This window comes from Triticum aestivum, unplaced genomic scaffold, assembly GCF_018294505.1.
Source record: "Triticum aestivum cultivar Chinese Spring unplaced genomic scaffold, IWGSC CS RefSeq v2.1 scaffold3A_scf_1089, whole genome shotgun sequence".
Taxonomy (NCBI): domain Eukaryota; kingdom Viridiplantae; phylum Streptophyta; class Magnoliopsida; order Poales; family Poaceae; genus Triticum; species Triticum aestivum.
In genome coordinates this window covers 132,037-150,580 of record NW_025225086.1, presented here as the reverse complement: position 1 = coordinate 150,580, position 18,544 = coordinate 132,037, and the positions used below count along the sequence as shown (strand labels likewise).

General features: G+C 43.6%; 1 protein-coding gene across 1 annotated transcript in view; it reads right to left on the bottom strand.

Annotated features, from left to right (window-relative positions):
* Positions 1-466: 466 nt before the first annotated feature.
* Positions 467-18,544, bottom strand: part of LOC123172045 (homeobox protein HOX1A-like) — a 35,378-nt gene continuing 17,300 nt past the window's right edge. Inside the window, exon 6 of the mRNA XM_044589089.1 lies at positions 467-771. Within this exon, the coding sequence (XP_044445024.1) occupies positions 467-771 (305 nt within the window). The remainder of the gene's footprint in view (positions 772-18,544) is intronic.

Genomic DNA, 18,544 nt, shown 5'->3' with positions numbered 1-18,544 from the left:
AATGCTATTAGTTTTCAAATTTGAAAACACTTTTTTGTTTTCTTTGTTGCTTTATTTATTTTATTTTGTTTCTACTTACAACAAAATACTTATTGTTGCTATTTTTATTTTATGTTTTTGTTTTTTTGTTTTGTTTTCTGCATTATTTATTTTCTTTTGTTTTTTGCTTTATTTTTAAATTCTTTTTTGCTTTTAGTTTTAGAAAAATTATAAACAGGGGATCGCCCCCCGGTTCCATTTCATATAGAAAGAAACCACAGCAGGACAAGTCTTACAAAACCAGGACTCAACAGGACAAAATAAAGAAATAGACTCAGAGAGAAGAAGCATCATGCCTCCTCCCACAAACGCCAACACTTGAAACAACAGAACCACCAAAGTAACTTGCCACCTGGAACTACAAACCTCAGGTCACCAACCTTAAGCTAACACACACCAAACTCAGCAACATCTATGCCAAACTCCTCTAAACTGACAGAGCCCCCCACCCGATGTTGACCACGTGAATGCTGTCAGCTTCCTCGGGGTGCTGTAGTTGATACTCCAGAGTGGTCCTCCCACCATGAGCAGCCTTTCTCACTGCATTCTTCCAGATCCCCTCTCCAGCATTTTGATCTTCAAACCAATTGCGACATATCAGCCCGGCTCCAGCATCAATGGTTTTCTCAGCCGCTCCCAGATCAGTTCCTGAAACTCTTGCATTTTCCCTCCCTAGAGATCTGGGAACAGCTTGGTCCAGTCCCTCAGATAACGATAGACTCTTCCCAAGACCTGTTTCATAGAAATCCAAGAGCATCTATTAAAGACTACATAATTCCTAAAATTCCAAAGTCCCCACAGGACAGCGGAGCTCACAACATTCAGTTGCTTGCATTTCTTGACACATAATCAGTTTTTCGCAACAGAAACAAAGCCACTGACCGAGATGTTAAAGACAGATTCTACCTTAGTCCAGACCAGCTTAGCTACTACACATTCAAAGAGCAAATGATGGACAGACTCAATCTCTTTGCAAAAAACACATTCTAGTGGTTTTTCTATGCCTCTTTTCCTCAAATTATCACAAGTCATGATTTTATTCTGAGAAAAAAGCCACAAAAACCCTTGAACTCTAGGTGGTACTTTCACATTCCAGACATCAGGGAGGTAAATAGGCTACACCCCCGCTGAAATTAACAATAGCATATAGAGACTTAGAAGAATAAACTCCTTTAGACTCATACTCTTCCAAATCAAAGAGTCTGTCCCCTGAGTAAAGTCAGTCAGGGAAAGTATTTCAATCAATTCAAATCGTTGTAAGATCAGTTCATCCGAGAAGGTCCTTCTAAAGGTGCATTTGAGCTCCTGTCCATCCTAGAGATCTGCAATGGTTTTATTCTTTTCATTAACCAAAACATATAGGTCCCAGTACTATGTGGCTAGGGGAGTGTTACCATACCAGGTATCTTCCCATAATCTAACCAATCTACCATCACCTATTTGCCATTCATACCCCATCTTCACTGCCTGTAGGGCCCACATAAAACTCTTCCAGAACTGGGAAGGGTGTGGGTCTCTACAGCACATAATATTAGGATTTTAAGTATTATATTTACTATCTACAATCTTTCTCCACAGAGATCCCTCTCCAGCTATGTATCTCTTAACCTAGGAACCAAAAATTATAAACTTTCTGTTAGTGCCATTAGTTTTCAAATTAGAATAGTTAAAATTCGAAATCTTTGAAATTTGTGTGAATCACAAGTTTGTGATTAACTTTACTAAAAAATGAACATAGATGCGCCTATAGAGAAAATTCAACCTAAATTCATAATCAATTTCTATGAATTTCAGAGAAATTCACTATGAATTTAGGTCAAATTCCCAGTATAGGGGCATATATTTTCACTTTGAGAGGAGCTCAACAAGGCAGAGAGGGACGGGCTTATAAACAGGTGTGAGCGCCCTTCGGTTGGCGAGGTGGGACTAAACTCTGAGCGCAACGAGGACAAACCCTTTAGTCCCGGTTGGTGGCATGAACCGAGTGATGGGTAACGTAGCATAAATTCAAAATTTTCCTACGTGTCACCAAGATCTATCTATGGAGTCATCTAGCAACGAGGGAGGAGTGGATCTACATACCCTTGTAGATCACGCGCGGAAGCGTTCAAGAGAACGGGGTTGATGGAGTCGTACTCGTCGTGATCCAAATCACCGATGATCCTAGCGCCGAACGGATGGCACCTCCGCGTTCAACACACGTACGGAGCATCGACGTCTCCTCCTTCTTGATCCAGCAAGGGGGGAGGAGAGGTTAATGGGGATCCAACAGCACGACGGCGTGGTGGTGGAAGTAGCGGGATTCCAACAGGGCTTCGCCAAGCACTGCGGGAGGAGGGAGATGTGTCATGGGAGGGAGAGGGAGGCGCCAGGGCTTAGATATGGTTTCCCTCCCTTTCCCCCACTATATATAGGGCCAAGGGAGAGGGGGGGGGGGCGCAGCCTTGGCCCTTCCTCCAAGGAAGGGTGCAGCCAGGGAGGAGTCCCTCCTCCCCAAGGCACCTCGGAGGTGCCTTCCCCCTTTAGGACTCTTCCTTTTCCTCTTCTCTTGGCGCATGGGCCTCTTGGGGCTGGTGCCCTTGGCCCATATAGTCCAAGGCGCACCTCCTACAGCCCATGTGGCCCCCCGGGGCAGGTGGCCCCACCCGGTGGACCCCCGGGACCCTTCCGGTGGTCCCGGTACAATACCGGTGACCCCGAAACTTGTCCCGATGGCCGAAATAGCACTTCCTATATATAATTCTTTACCTCTGGACCATTCCGGAACTCCTCGTGACGTCCGGGATCTCATCCGGGACTCCGAACAACTTTTGGGTTACTTCATACTAATATCTCTATAACCCTAGCATCACCGAACCTTAAGTGTGTAGACCCTACGGGTTCAGGAGACATGCAGACATGACCGAGATGACTCTCCGGTCAATAACCAACAGCGGGATCTAGATACCCATGTTGGCTCCCACATGTTCCACGATGATCTCATTGGATGAACCACGATGTCAAGGACTTAATCAATCCCGTATACAATTCCCTTTGTCTAGCGGTACGATACTTGCCCGAGATTCGATCGTCGGTATCCCAATACCTTGTTCAATCTCGTTACCGGCAAGTCTCTTTACTCGTTTCGTAACACATCATACCGTGATCAACTCCTTGATCACATTATGCATATTATGATGATGTCCTACCGAGTGGGCCCAGAGATACCTCTCCGTTTACACGGAGTGACAAATCCCAGTCTCGATTCGTGCCAACCCAACAGACACTTTCGGAGATACCTGTAGTGTACCTTTATAGCCATCCAGTTACGTTGTGACGTTTGGCACACCCAAAGCACTCCTACGGTATCCGGGAGTTGCACAATCTCATGGTCTAAGGAAATGATACTTGACATTAGAAAAGCTTTAGCATACGAACTACACGATCTAGTGCTATGCTTAGGATTGGGTCTTGTCCATCACATCATTCTCCTAATGATGTGATCCCGTTATCAACGACATCCAATGTCCATGGTCAGGAAACCATAACCATCTATTGATCAACGAGCTAGTCAACTAGAGGCTTACTAGGGACATGGTGTTGTCTATGTATCCACACATGTATCTGAGTTTCCTATCAATACAATTCTAGCATGGATAATAAACGATTATCATGAACAAGGAAATATAATAATAACTAATTTATTATTGCCTCTAGGGCATATTTCCAATAGTCTCCCACTTGCACTAGAGTCAATAATCCAGTTCACATCGATATGTGATTAACACTCAAGGTCACATCCCCATGTGACTAACACCCAAAGAGTTTGCTAGAGTCAATAATCTAGTTCACATCGATATGTGATTAACACTCAAGGTCACATCCCCATGTGACTAACACCCAAAGAGTTTACTAGAGTCAATAATCTAGTTCACATTACCATGTGATTAACACTCGATGAGTTCTGGGTTTGAACATGTTATGCTTGTGAGAGATGTTATAGTCAACGGGTCTGAATCTTTCAGATCCGTATGTACTTCGCAAATCTCTATGTCATCTTGTAGATGCAGCTACTACGCTATATTTGGAGCTATTCCAAATAACTGTTCTACTATACAAATCCAGTCTACTACTCAGAATAATCTGGATTAGTGTCAAAGTTTGCGTCGGCGTAACCCTTTACGACGAACTCTTTTACCACCTCCATAATCGAGAAAATTCCTTAGTCCACTAGTTACTAAGGATAACTTTGACCGCTGTCCTGTGATCCATTCTTGGATCACTCTTGTACCCCTTGACTAACTCATGGCAAGGCACACTTCAGGTGCGGTACACAGCATAGCATACTGTAGAGAGCCTATGATAAAAGCATAGGGGACGACCTTCGTCCTTCCTCTTTCTTCTGCCGTGGTCGAGCTTTAAGTCTTAACTTCATACCTTACAACTCAGGCAAGAACTCCTTCTTTGACTGATCCATCTTGAACACCTTCAAGATTATGTCAAGGTATGTGCTCATTTGAAAGTACCATTAAGCGTTTTGATCTATCCTTATAGATCTTGATGCTCAACGTTCAAGTAGCTTAATCCAGGCTTTCCATTGAAAAATACTTTCCAAATAACCCTATATGCTTTCCAGAAATCCTACGTCATTTCTGATCCATAATATGTCAATAACATATACTCATCAGAAATTCTATATAGTGCTCCCATTCACTTCTTTGGAAATACAAGTTTCTCATAAACTTTGTATAAACCCAAAATCTTTGATCATCTCATCAAAGCATACATTCCAACTCCGAGATGCTTACTCCAGTCCTTAGAAGGATTGCTGGAGCTTTGCATACTTATTAGCATCTTTCAGGATTGACAAAACCATCCGGTTGTATCACATACAACCTTTCCTAAAAAATCATCAAGGAAACAATGTTTTGACATCCTATCTGCAAGATTTCATAAATAATGCAGTAATCACTAATATAATTCCAACAGACTCTTAGCATCACTACGAGTGAGAAAGTCTCACCGTAGTCAACTCCTTGAACTTGTCGGAAAAATCTTAACGACAAGTCGAGCTTTCTTAATGGTGACATTTACCATCATTGTCCGTCTTCCTTTTAAAACCATATGTACCTAACAGCCTTACGACCATCAAGTAGTTCTCCCAAAGTCTACACTTTGTTTTCATACATGGATCCTATCTCGGATTTATGGTCTCGAGCCATTTATCGGATTCCGGGCCCACCATCGCTTCTCCATAGCTCGTAGGTTCATTGTTGTCTAGCAACATGACTTCCAAGACAGGATTACGTACCATTCTGAAGTAGTACGCATCCTTGTCATCCCACGAGGTTTGGTAGTGACTTGATCTGAAGTTTCATGATCACTATCATAAGCTTCCACTTCAATTGGTGTAGGTGCCACAGGAACAACTCCTGTGCCCTGCCACACACTATTTGAAGAGACGGTTCAATAACCTCATCAAGTCTCCACCATCCTCCCACTCAATTCTTTCGAGAGAAACTTTTTCTCGAGAAAGGACCCGATTCTAGAAACAATCCCTTATTGCTTTCGGATCTGAGACAGGAGGTATACCCAACTGTTTTGGGTGTCCTATGAAGATGCATTTATCCGCTTTGGGTTCGAGCTTATCAGCCTGAAACTTTTTCACATAAGCGTCGCAGCCCCACACTTTTAAGAAATGACAGCTTAGGTTTCTCTAAACCATAGTTCATATGGTGTCATCTCATCGGAATTACGTGGTGCCCTATTTAAAGTGAATGTGGTTGTCTCTAATGCCTAACCCATGAACTATCGTGGTAATTCGATAAGAGACATCATGGTATGCATCATATCCAATAGGGTGCAGTTATGATGTACAAACACACCATCACACTATGGTGTTCCAGGCTGTATTAGTTGTGAAACGATTTCCACAATGTCTTAATTCTGTGCCAAACTCGTAATTCAGATATTCATCTCTATGATCATATCATAGATATTTCATCCTCTTGTCACGACGATCTTTCAACTTCACCCTGAAATTACTTGAACCTTTCAATAATCCAGACTCGTGATTCATCAAGTAAATATACTCAATATCTACTCAAATCACCTGTGAAGTAAGAACATAACGATATCCACTACATGCCTCAGCACTCATTGGACTGCACACATCAAAATGTATTACTTCCAACAAGTTGCTTTCTAGTTCCATTTTACTGAAAACGAGGCTTTCAGTCATCTTGCCCATGTGGTATGATTTGCATGTCTCAAGTGATTCAAAATCAAGTGAGTCCAAACGGTCCATTTGCATGGAGTTTCTTTATTCATATACACCAATAGACATGGTTCGCATGTCTCAAACTTTTCAAAAATGAGTGAGTCCAAAGATCCATCAACATGGAGCTTCTTCATGCGTTTTATACCAATATGACTCAAGTGGCAGTGCCACAAGTAGGTGGTACTATCATTACTATCTTATATCTTTTGGCATGAACATGTGTATCACTACGATCGAGATTCAATGAACCATTCATTTTAGGTGCAAGACCATTGAAGATATTATTCAAATAAACAGAGTAACCGTTATTCTCCTTAAATGAATAACCGTATTGCGATAGACATAATCCAATCATGTCTATGCTCAACGCAAACACCAATCTCGATGGTAGAGGGAGCGTGCGATGCTTGATCATATCAACATTGGAAACACTTCCAACACATATCGTCAGCTCACCTTTAGCTAGTCTCCGTTTATTCCATAGCCTTTTATTTCGAGTTACCAGCACTTAGCAACCGAACCAGTATCTAATACCCTGGTGCTACTAGGAGTACTAGTAAAGTACACATTAATATAATGTATATCCAATATACTTCTGTCGACAGCCTTCTCATCTACCAAGTATCTAGGGTAATTCTGCTCCAGTGGCTGTTCCCCTTATTACAGAAGCACTTAGTCTCGGGTTTGGGTTCAACCTTGGGTTTCTTCACTAGAGCAGCAGCTGATTTGCCGTTTCATGAAGCATCCCTCTTTGCCCTTTCCCTTCTTGAAACTAGTGGTTTCACTAACCATCAACAATTGATGCTCCTTCTTGATTTCTACTTTCGTGGTGTCAAACATCACGAATATCTCAAGGATCATCATATATGTCTCTGATATATTATAGTTCATCACGAAGCTCTAGCAGCTTGGTGGTAATGACTTCGGAGAACTACCACTATTTCATTTGGAAGATCAACTCCCACTTGATTCAAGCGATTGTTGTACTCAGACAATTTGAGCACAAGCTCAAGAATTGAGCTTTTCTCCTTAGTTTGTAGGCTAAGAAAATCATCGGAGGTCTTATACCTCTTGACGTGGGCACGAGCCTGAAATCCCAATTTCGGCCCTCGAAACATCTCATATGTTTCGCGACGTTTTAAAATGTCTTTGGTGCCTCAACTCTAAACCGTTTAACTGAACTATCACGTAGTTATCAAAATGTGTATGTCAGACGTTCGCAACATCCACAGACGACGTTCGAGGTTCAGCACACTGAGCGGTGCATTAAGGACATAAGCCTTCTATGAAGCAATGAGGACAATCCTCAGTTTACGGACCTAGTCCGCATAATTGCTACTATCAACTTTCAACTAAATTTTCTCTAGGAACATATCTAAACAGTAGAACTAAAGCGCGAGCCACGACATAATTTGTGAAGACCTTTTGACTATTTTCAGGATAATTAAGTTCATCTTATGAACTCCCACTCAGATAGACATCCCTCTAGTCATCTAAGTGATTACATGATCCGAGTCAACTAGGCCGTGTCCGATCATCACGTGAGACGGACTAGTCAACATCGGTGAACATCTTCATGCTGATCGTATCTACCATACGACTCATGCTCGACCTTTCGGTCTTCTGTGTTCCGAGGCCATGTCTGTACATGCTAGGCTCGTCAAGTCAACCTATGTGTTTGCATGTGTAAATCTGTCTTACACCCGTTGTATGTGAACGTTGGAATCTATCACACCCGATCATCACGTGGTGCTTAGAAATGAACGAACTGTCGCAACGGTGCACAGTTAGGGGGAACACTTTCTTGAAATTTTAATAAGGGATCATCTTATTTACTACCGTCGTTCTAAGTAAACAAGATGTATAAACATGATAAACATCACATGCAATCAAATAATAGTGACATGATATGGCCAATATCATATAGCTCCTTTGATCTCCATCTTGGGGCTCCATGATCATCTTGTCACCGGCATGACACCATGATCTCCATCATCGTGTCTTCATGAAGTTGTCTCGTCAACTATTACTTCTACTACTATAGCTAACGGTTAGCAATAAAGTAAAGTAATTACATGACGTTTATGTTGACACGCAGGTCATAAATAAATTAAGACAACTCCTATGGCTCCTGCCGGTTGTCATACTCATCGACATGCAAGTCGTGATTCCTATTACAAGAACATGATCAATCTCATACATCACATATATCATTCATCACATCCTTTGGCCATATCACATCACATAGCATACCCTGCAAAAACAAGTTAGATGTCCTCTAATTGTTGTTTGCATGTTTTACGTGGCTGCTATGGGTTTCTAGCAAGAACGTTTCTTACCTACGCAAAGACCACAACGTGATATGCCAATTGCTATTTACCCTTCATAAGGACCCTTTTCATCGAATCCGATCCGACTAAAGTAGGAGAGACAGACACCCGCTAGCCACCTTATGCAACTAGTGCATGTCAGTCGGTGGAACCAGTCTCACGTAAGAGTACGTGTAAGGTCGGTCCGGGCCGCTTCATCCCACAATATCGCCGAATCAAGATTGGACTAGTAACGGTAAGCATATTGAACAAAATCAACGCCCACAACTACTTTGTGTTCTACTCGTGCATAGAAACTACGCATAGACCTAGCTCATGATGCCACTGTTGGGTAACGTAGCATAAATTCAAAATTTTCCTACGTGTCACCAAGATCTATCTATGGAGTCATCTAGCAACGAGGAAGGAGTGGATCTACATACCCTTGTAGATCACGCGCAGAATCGTTCAAGAGAACGGGGTTGATGGAGTCGTACTCGTCGTGATCCAAATCACCGATGATCCTAGCGCCGAACGGACGGCACCTCCGTGTTCAACACACGTACGGAGCAGCGACGTCTCCTCCTTCTTGATCCAGCAAGGGGGGAGGAGAGGTTGATGGAGATCCAACAGCACGACGGCGTGGTGGTGGAAGTAGCGGGATTCCAACAGGGCTTTGCCAAGCGCTGCGGGAGGAGGGAGATGTGTCATGGGAGGGAGAGGGAGGCGCCAGGGCTTAGATATGGTTTCCCTCCCTTTCCCCCACTATATATAGGGCCAAGGGAGAGGGGGGGGGGGCGCAGCCTTGGCCCTTCCTCCAAGGAAGGGTGCGGCCAGGGAGGAGTCCCTCCTCCCCAAGGCACCTCGGAGGTGCCTTCCCCCTTTAGGACTCTTCCTTTTCCTCTTCTCTTGGCGCATGGGCCTCTTGGGGCTGGCGCTCTTGGCCCATATAGGCCAAGGCGCACCCCCTACAGCCCATGTGGCCCCCCGGGGCAGGTGGCCCCACCCGGTGGCCCCACCCGGTGGACCCCCGGGACCCTTCCGGTGGTCCCGGTACAATACCGGTGACCCCGAAACTTGTCCCGATGGCCGAAATAGCACTTCCTATATATAATTCTTTACCTCCGAACCATTCCGGAACTCCTCGTGATGTCCGGGATCTCATCCGGGACTCCTAAAAACTTTCCGGTTACCGCATACTAATATCTCTATAACCCTAGCGTCACCGAACCTTAAGTGTGTAGACCCTACGGGTTCGGGAGACATGCAGACATGACCGAGATGACTCTCCGGTCAATAACCAACAGCGGGATCTGGATACCCATGTTGGCTCCCACATGTTCCACGATGATCTCATCGGATGAACCACGATGTCAAGGACTTAATCAATCCCATATACAATTCCCTTTGTCTAGCGGTACGATACTTGCCCGAGATTCGATCGTCGGTATCCCGATACCTTGTTCAATCTCATTACCGGCAAGTCTCTTTACTCGTTTCGTAACACATCATCCCGTGATCAACTCCTTGATCACATTGTGCATATTATGATGATGTCCTACCGAGTGGGCCCAGAGATACCTCTCCGTTTACACGGAGTGACAAATCCCAGTCTCGATTCGTGCCAACCCAACAGACACTTTCGGAGATACCTGTAGTGTACCTTTATAGCCACCCAGTTACGTTGTGATGTTTGGCACACCCAAAGCACTCCTACGGTATCCGGGAGTTGCACAATCTCATGGTCTAAGGAAATGATACTTGACATTAGAAAAGCTTTAGCATACGAACTACACGATCTAGTGCTATGCTTAGGATTGGGTCTTGTCCATCACATCATTCTCCTAATGATGTGATACCGTTATCAACGACATCCAATGTCCATGGTCAGGAAACCGTAACCATCTATTGATCAACGAGCTAGTCAACTAGAGGCTTACTAGGGACATGGTGTTGTCTATGTATCCACACATGTATCTGAGTTTCCTATCAATACAATTCTAGCATGGATAATAAACGATTATCATGAACAAGGAAATATAATAATAACTAATTTATTATTGCCTCTAGGGCATATTTCCAACACCGAGGCTAAAGGGGAGCCTTTGGTCCCGGTTCATGCCACCAACCGGGACCAATGGTGGTGGGCCTGGGGCGAGGCCCATTGGTCCCGATTCGTCCCACCAACCGAGACCAAAGGGTCCAGACGAACCGGGACCAATGGCCCATGTGGCCCGGGCGGCCCCCTGGGCTCAGGAACCGGGACCAATGGCCCACGTGGCCCGGGCGGCCCCCTGGGCTCACGAACCGGGTCCAATGCACCCATTGGTCCCGGTTCTGGACTGAACCGGGACTAATGGGCTTACCCGGCCTGAACCTTTGCCCCCTTTTCTACTAGTGATTATTCTTTCTGGCAATCATTCAAGTTCTATTGGCAGGGAGCTCATGGATTGGCAAACCCTTCGAGCTTGCCCCCATAATAATCTTTGGTTTGGCTGAAGGTATCATAGCATAATTAGATTTCCTACAACAGGATTTTGATCTACCACAGGAGATCCACTATGTCCTTGAGGGAGGAAACATGTCTAACGGGACTTTGGCTTCTTTGTATGATTGCTGCAAGGGCATTAATGTGGCTATCTCCAACCCATCCCAAGGTCGCAGAATTGTTCTAGTTAACGCTGGATGCCAGGTCACCGACATTACCACCAGAACATGACTACCTTCCAAGGTCAGGCGAACCAGGGACACCCAATATTTCGTAGTCTCTTTCCTAATGCCTCCTTTTCCCCATATATATGAATGCACAGTTATCGTACATGCATATATGCAATCTCATATGGTTGGTTTTGGCTTTTCGACATGCTTGACAAATACACAAGTGCATAAAGATTGGGTTATGGAAAGAGAAGTTGTCTATGAGTATTTATGTAGCGAGAGATGTGGTCCGTAAGATGGATATCTATTGATCCTTCTCATTACTTTTAATGGTCATAAAGTGTTGTGGCCCTACAAATAGTTAGGAATGTGAGGACAGACAAACCAACAACTAGCCGCCAGATATGACATCTCATATTATTATGTGGGAAATAGGACATTCATCCGCGTAATTGCATGGTCAACATATTTAATTGTAAGATTTACATTATTGTCCATTGTACAATACCTTTAGTGGCACACACATGCATGCAATGCTTTCTAGAACATAGTGTCCATTTAATTGCAGATACCAAATATAACAATAGTGAACAATGTGTTTTCAAGGAACAGGCTGGAGGTGGCCGTCCAGAGGGATTAGGCTTGTGCTCCCGACTGGGAGCTTTTTCCTCTTATGTCCTCTCCTACTTTTGTTATTCGTAACTTTCTCAACTTTTTCCATGGACCCTCATTAGATTACAAATTAGCACAAGTGATTATAAGAATTTTATCTCACAAATTTGCACCTGCTCTTTTCCAACTAGCTGGTTTTCATTTTTGGCATCATTCAAATTTGCTGTCGGTTTTATCCGCTCAATATGACACGCACCAAAATGATTTTGTACCAAATTGGAAATTTGGGCGTGTGTGTGGTTTCATTTCTCCATGTGGAAAAATACATATTAATGATGATTTGCACCGTGCCGGTAGAAAAATTTATAGCACAGGGAACAATATTTGTGTCAAGAATTACACATAAACAAAATCGGAAGGGTGATGAATAAATGAAACTGCAATTACGAATGCAAGACCATTGAATGATCGTCGGGAGCATCCTCTTTTTAATTAGATTGTAATTGGCCATTGCATTATATGATCGTACTAACAGATTATACAATCGTAATTGGCCATTGCATTATATGCAAGACCACTATGAGGTTTAAACCATGATTTTGCTAGTTTTCACCTCTTTACTAATGTATATTTATCAAAAATAGAGATCTTGTATTCTTGATTGATTTTTGAGGATCAAACACTTTCGTAAGGGTATACAATCATACTTGGGTGATTGGGAGGAAATTGACAACTTTCACTTTGGAAGAAATTGTATGTGGCGTCCACAAAAGAAGACGACGCTGGTACGAGGGATCACCCATCTACGCCAACAACTTTTGTAACTAGGCGACACACGAAAGAGCTATGGAGGAGGAAGAACCAGAGACCGGAGCACATGAAGAGAGATCCATAAGATAATTGCTTCACTTTGATCCATTTGGGGTTCCTCTGTAGCGGGATCCTCCATTCCACCATTCACAACACCTCCATCAGAGAGAAGTTCCAAATTCTAAGGCTAGAATTTGGAAAATCTATTCGTAATTTGACACAGAGTCACGATTTGGTCAACCATTCATCTTATTTGCCCAAGCCCCCATATGTACACATGCCACCAACACCGCCCCAATCGCACCAATGGGCTATAGCCGCCACCTTCCAGCCTCAGGCACCTTCAGCGCTGGCCCCGCCGACACTCGATGGTAGCAGCGGCAACAGAGCCAGTTGGGTTGCGATGTCTGCGCTAAGGGTTGCATGGAGTTGCTTGATCTTGCCGAGGATGGTTCCCGCCGCTTCACTGTCCTTCCTCGTCCCTAGAGGCCGCCGTCGTTGTAATAAAACAGACAATTTGAAGATGTAATTAGCAGCACAAGCATGAATGGTTCCCTTGATAGCAAGCTCATTATGAGTTGTCCAAAGCACCCATGCAGCTGCACTAAACGTCCTCAAAGATTTTTTTAGAAAAGGAGGATTATCCCTAGCCTCTGCATCACAGTGATGCATGCAGCCCCAAACGTCCTCAAAGCAAAGCAGATAGTTTGACCATACACATAATTTAATAGAGTGAGAGCATGTAACATCAAATTTGGGCTCAAAGTACTGCCAAAAACATTCCTAACATAGGGCCAAAGGAATTTGGTAGGGGCGCATTGGAAAGGAATGTCGCTAGCATCTTTCGAGGCTCCACAGAGAGCACAACATTCATTCTTAGGACCGTGCCGCTTAAGAAGGCCGAGAGCCATTGGAGGTGATCTAAGGTGGCTTGCAAGAGAGAAAAGATTCTAAATTTAAGAGGAACATGAGTGTCCCAAAGAGATTTGGCAAAGATAATTTTTGGACCTTGCACCAGTTTAGAATAAGCAGATTTAACAGAGTACATGCCCGAAGCCTCCAGCTCCCAGCTGATCACGTCTTGCTTCGAGTTAAGATGGACTTGTTGAATCAAGGTTTTCAAGTTATCCAAGGCAATGCCTTCCACCGGGGAATGCAACCGAAGAAAGCAAACACTTCGCTAACTAGCGCCCGAGGCTCAGCTGCAATAATGAACATGGCTTAGAGTGGTTTGTGAGCTATCCAAGCAGATAGCCAGAATTTGATATCTTAACCGTTCCAAACCAAAATTTCAGTTCCCAAGTTGAAGATATCCTTGCATTTTTGAATCCTATTCCAGTTTTTCTATCCCTAACATTGCAAGAAAAGAAGGTGACGATTGGTAAGTATTTAACTTTAAGAATCAGAGCCTACATCCCGTCATCATTTTCCGAGATCTGCCAAATCCACTTAGTCACTAGGGCTAGGTTCATTTCTCTGGAATTGGAGATCCCCAAGCCTCCCTGATTTTTAGGCCTTCAAAGGTCAACCCATTTGACCATGTGGTATTAACGTTTTTTTAGGGTCTGCATCCCTAAAAAAAGAGCACGAACTTCGTGAAATTTTGCATGAACCCCTTCACCCGGAATAGAGAGCCCCATAGCAAAGGTGGGGATGTTTGTAACTGGATGACGCACAAAGGAGCGATGGAGGAGGAAGAAGCAGAGACCCGAGCACATGAATAGAGATCCATAGGAGAATTGCTTCACTTAGATCTGCAGCGATATCCTCCATCCCACCATCGACAACACCATTACTAGAGAGAGATTCCAACTTGTAAGGCTAGAGTTTATAATAACTATTCGTACTTTGACTCGGAGACCCTGATTTGGTCAACCATTCATCTTATTCGCCCAAGCTAACGTATGCACAAATGCCCCCAACACTGCCTCGAGCCCACCAATGGGCTACCGCTGCCACCTTCCAGCCCCAGGCACCTTCGGCGCTGGCCCCACCGACGCCTGGTGGCAGCAGCGGCAAGGGAGCCACTTGGGTTGGGATGGCCGTGCTAAGGATCGCCGGAATGTCGCCCTAGGGATCGACATGGGAGCCTTCTCAGATTGCCTTTTTTTCTTGGTTGGTTTAAGCAGCTCTAATGTATCATCTAGGAATGGTCACTGTCTAGTTTATATATGGCGATGATGATCACTAGGGAGAAATGCAAAAGGAGGCGGCACCACAGGCGTGAACGTTTGGTGTATGGGTGTATATACACGCTATATGAAAAAAAATATAGTAATGAAATAGAAAGTCAAGAAATTGTGGAAATATTTTGGAAATAAAATTGATCTTCCATTGTACTCGTAAAAAAGATTCCACAAAAGAAAAAACCCCGTTGACTTCAGAGCAATTTTTTTGGGGTCAAAATAGTGTGAATAGTGACTTGTATATAGCAATATTTTTTTGGCCTGAAGTCAACGCTGGGTTTTTATTCCCGAAATTTATATACTAGTGTAAAGGAAAGTCAAATTTATTCCAGAAAAACTTCTGAACTTTTTTGAATCTTTTTTGTAATTATAAAAAAGTAGTCTCATATAGGATGTATACACACCCAGAAACCAAGCGGTATTTCGCGCGGCACCACACAAGTTCGTAGCTAAGTACAATATGTGTGAGAGAAACCAAAAAGGGACTGCAGAAACACGAGTCTGAATTTTGTGGACACGTGAATTCCTAGGCATGCAATGCCACGAGTTTGAATATCTACTTGAGGTCATAAGGGAAAGTGAAGGTATGGGACCAGCACATATAATTTAATTTCGTAGAGAAGGTCATGCATGAGCTATAGTTTGGGAAATCCTCTTCCAGCTAGCTATGTACGTCTCTGTCGCCCATCCTACGTTCGTACCAACAGGAATGTATGTATGTTGTGCTCTTCCCTGCCACAGCGGACCGGGTATCCTGTAAAACAATGGATATAAAACTAACCTCCTAACTACAGTCTCTCAGTACAAGATATGTTGTGCTCCTCCCGTGAAGATCAACAATGACAATTCAGTTCTACCTTCTCAAGATCATTGGATATTTTGTTCATCCCGTTGTCTCCTGTTCCCAAGGTTTCCTACATCCCTTGTGTTCGACTCTCATCATCTCCTTGTCTTTGTATTTGAGTTTCACCTAGCGACTGCTCCCGGCATATATAAACTATTAAACCAGTGAAGGTTGTTGGAGCATTGATAGTTTTTCCATCATCATGGTACGAATGTTCTCGAAACAGGCTCTCACCCTGCTTTATATATAAAGCACCACAACCAAGTTACATGGCCGAACGATACATGGTAGTGAGGTGGCCCTCTTACAAAGCGGATCCTGGGATAACTAGGCAACACAAACGCATGCGACTATGATGCCGAAAGAAAACATAGAACGTCTATATTACAACACCACAAGATGCCCTAGAACACGTAAGCTCCACAACAGCGCCCACAAGATGGGAAACAGCCCCAAGCGTCGCCGTTGTCGAAACCGAATCGGACGAGGGTTCTCACCCAGAACTTTGGCACAGAGATGAGAACCAAACCGGCGTCCCCAAGAGGATAGCGGCACCAGCGAGTCTCGCCGCCGTCGGCGCCAAAGCGCGGAACTTTCGCTCGGCAGCTCACCCGTGCCACCACGTGGCACCGAGGACACCGACGACGCGCACCAGCCTCCGGATCTGGATCTGGGCAACCCATTGCCAAAGAAAAATAGTGTCCTCAAGCTACCCGCCACTACACCCTTGCCGTCGTGATGACCAAGAAGTATAGCCACCATCACTGCCATGGCACCTGCCGACGAGCCATCCATGCGGACCACCACCCGGGGCCACCGCCTTGGCATCCATGTCTCTGAGACACCACCAACCATCCTCATCCCAATGCACCAACCACGGTAGGAAGAGTGAAAGACACCTTCACCTACTCCTAGCCAGACATCAACCACCAGGTCTGGGTCGACACCTCCACCGTAGAAGACACCTCCTCCGTAGGAGGCGTCCACACTTGTGTCCCCAGCCTGTCCTGGTGGACTGGAAGGGAGCACAACCTAGCTGTTGCTGACGGCCGCCGTCCAGCTAGCCTTAGCCCATAATATGAATGCTCGTGAGTAGAGATCTCCAAACTCCAAAAGCAAACCAGTTTGATCATTGATTAAAAACCACATATTTATCATTTGCCCCTTGAATAGTTGCAAGTAGATTCTGGATGACTCATAGGCAGTTTCACACATGTAACAATCAATCAACAAGAACAAAATCAGATTTTGTTTTTGTCAAAATAAGATAGAACTTTATGGAAAAAAAGAGAAAAAATAGAGGCACGTCTACAACAAAAGGGGAAATACTTCATACACATGGGCACATCGATATATATCTACATCATGGAATGAACGCTCGTGAGATGCGATCTCCCATTTACCAATCAACATGAACAAAATCAGAAAAAATAAAAATAAGTTAGAATTTAAAGAAAACGATAAAAAAGAAGTAAAACCTATATCAGGTAGCGGTTGGAATGTGAGTGGTGAGGCCCTAATAATTGTTGCTTCTCGTGACAATTCGAGCGAACATACGACCTCGATTTTATCTCGTCCTCCTTTTCTTTCCCTCACCAAGATGGACGGATATCCTCAAATCACCATCCCATCCTAGCCAGGCAAGAAAAAAAAATCACACTAATGCTTACTCTGGATTTTGTTTGATCATGGCTAACAAGATGAAAGGATCAGGAGAGCGCGACACATAGCGGATGGAGAATAGTCCTGGCGGCAGGATAAGAGGGAAAATTTGGACGTGTCTAGCACAGATGAATACATGTTGTAATTTCGAGGATCAATGGGTAATTGTTCTTTTTCTTAGGACAACCTAGCTTGCTCTTTTGTACTGGACCCGAGTGGTATCATTGGCTTGAAGTTATGCATCATCTGGTATGTTAATGGCTAAGCATCCTTTGTTCAAGAACTTGGTCCTTTGTTCATGTTTTATAGACTTTTCTTTTTGAGAAGGAAAAACTTTATTGAACGGCTAACCTAGCCATTAAGATGGTGCACTTAGAAAAAAAACACTTTAACGGAAGAGAAAGCACAAATGGTTAATGTTTTATCCTTGACCAAACTAAGTAGAATCAATGTCGTTAGGTCGAAATGCCATGTTGCAGTGCACATACTGGCATCTGCCTGAGAAGAAATATAACGACAATACTTGGAAAACAATGTTACGATCCCTCCTGGAGCAAATTCCTGTGATTTTAGGATTTGAATGGTAAAAAATACTTCCTCTATTCCAAATTAAAAGATCTTTTGGTAGCCTAAAATAGCCTAACAAAACGTCTTATAATTTAGGATGGAGGTAGTCCGAAGTTCAACCATTTCTATAGAACTTGTTTTGGCAGCACTGATGGAGGAAATTTATATACTAGATCAAATTTTTATTTGAATCAACCAATTTTGATATTGGGATTGCGCCAATTTTCTCCCACCCCATATGTGCAAGAATCTCAGCCCTAAAGTATGTAGCTTTAGGATTAATTTATTCCCTAGAAAGGAAAGTTCAGCCGTGAAACCGTCGAAAGAGATCATTCCACTTAATATTGCAATGCACAATTATTTCTTGTTAAAAGAATAATAACATTTGATAATTCGAAGACAAATAAATAATGTGAGGTGCATGATATTCATCATTCTCTTAGGGAAGAGTATCTTGCTCCTTATAAAGGACTTTGTGTAGCAGCATTGATATTAACCCATAAAAAAAATCCATGTCCACCTTCTCTTAATGAAGGAAGAAAATTAAATGTTGTACCCTACTTTCACTTACTGGAATATAGGTTTACCCTTTATATAT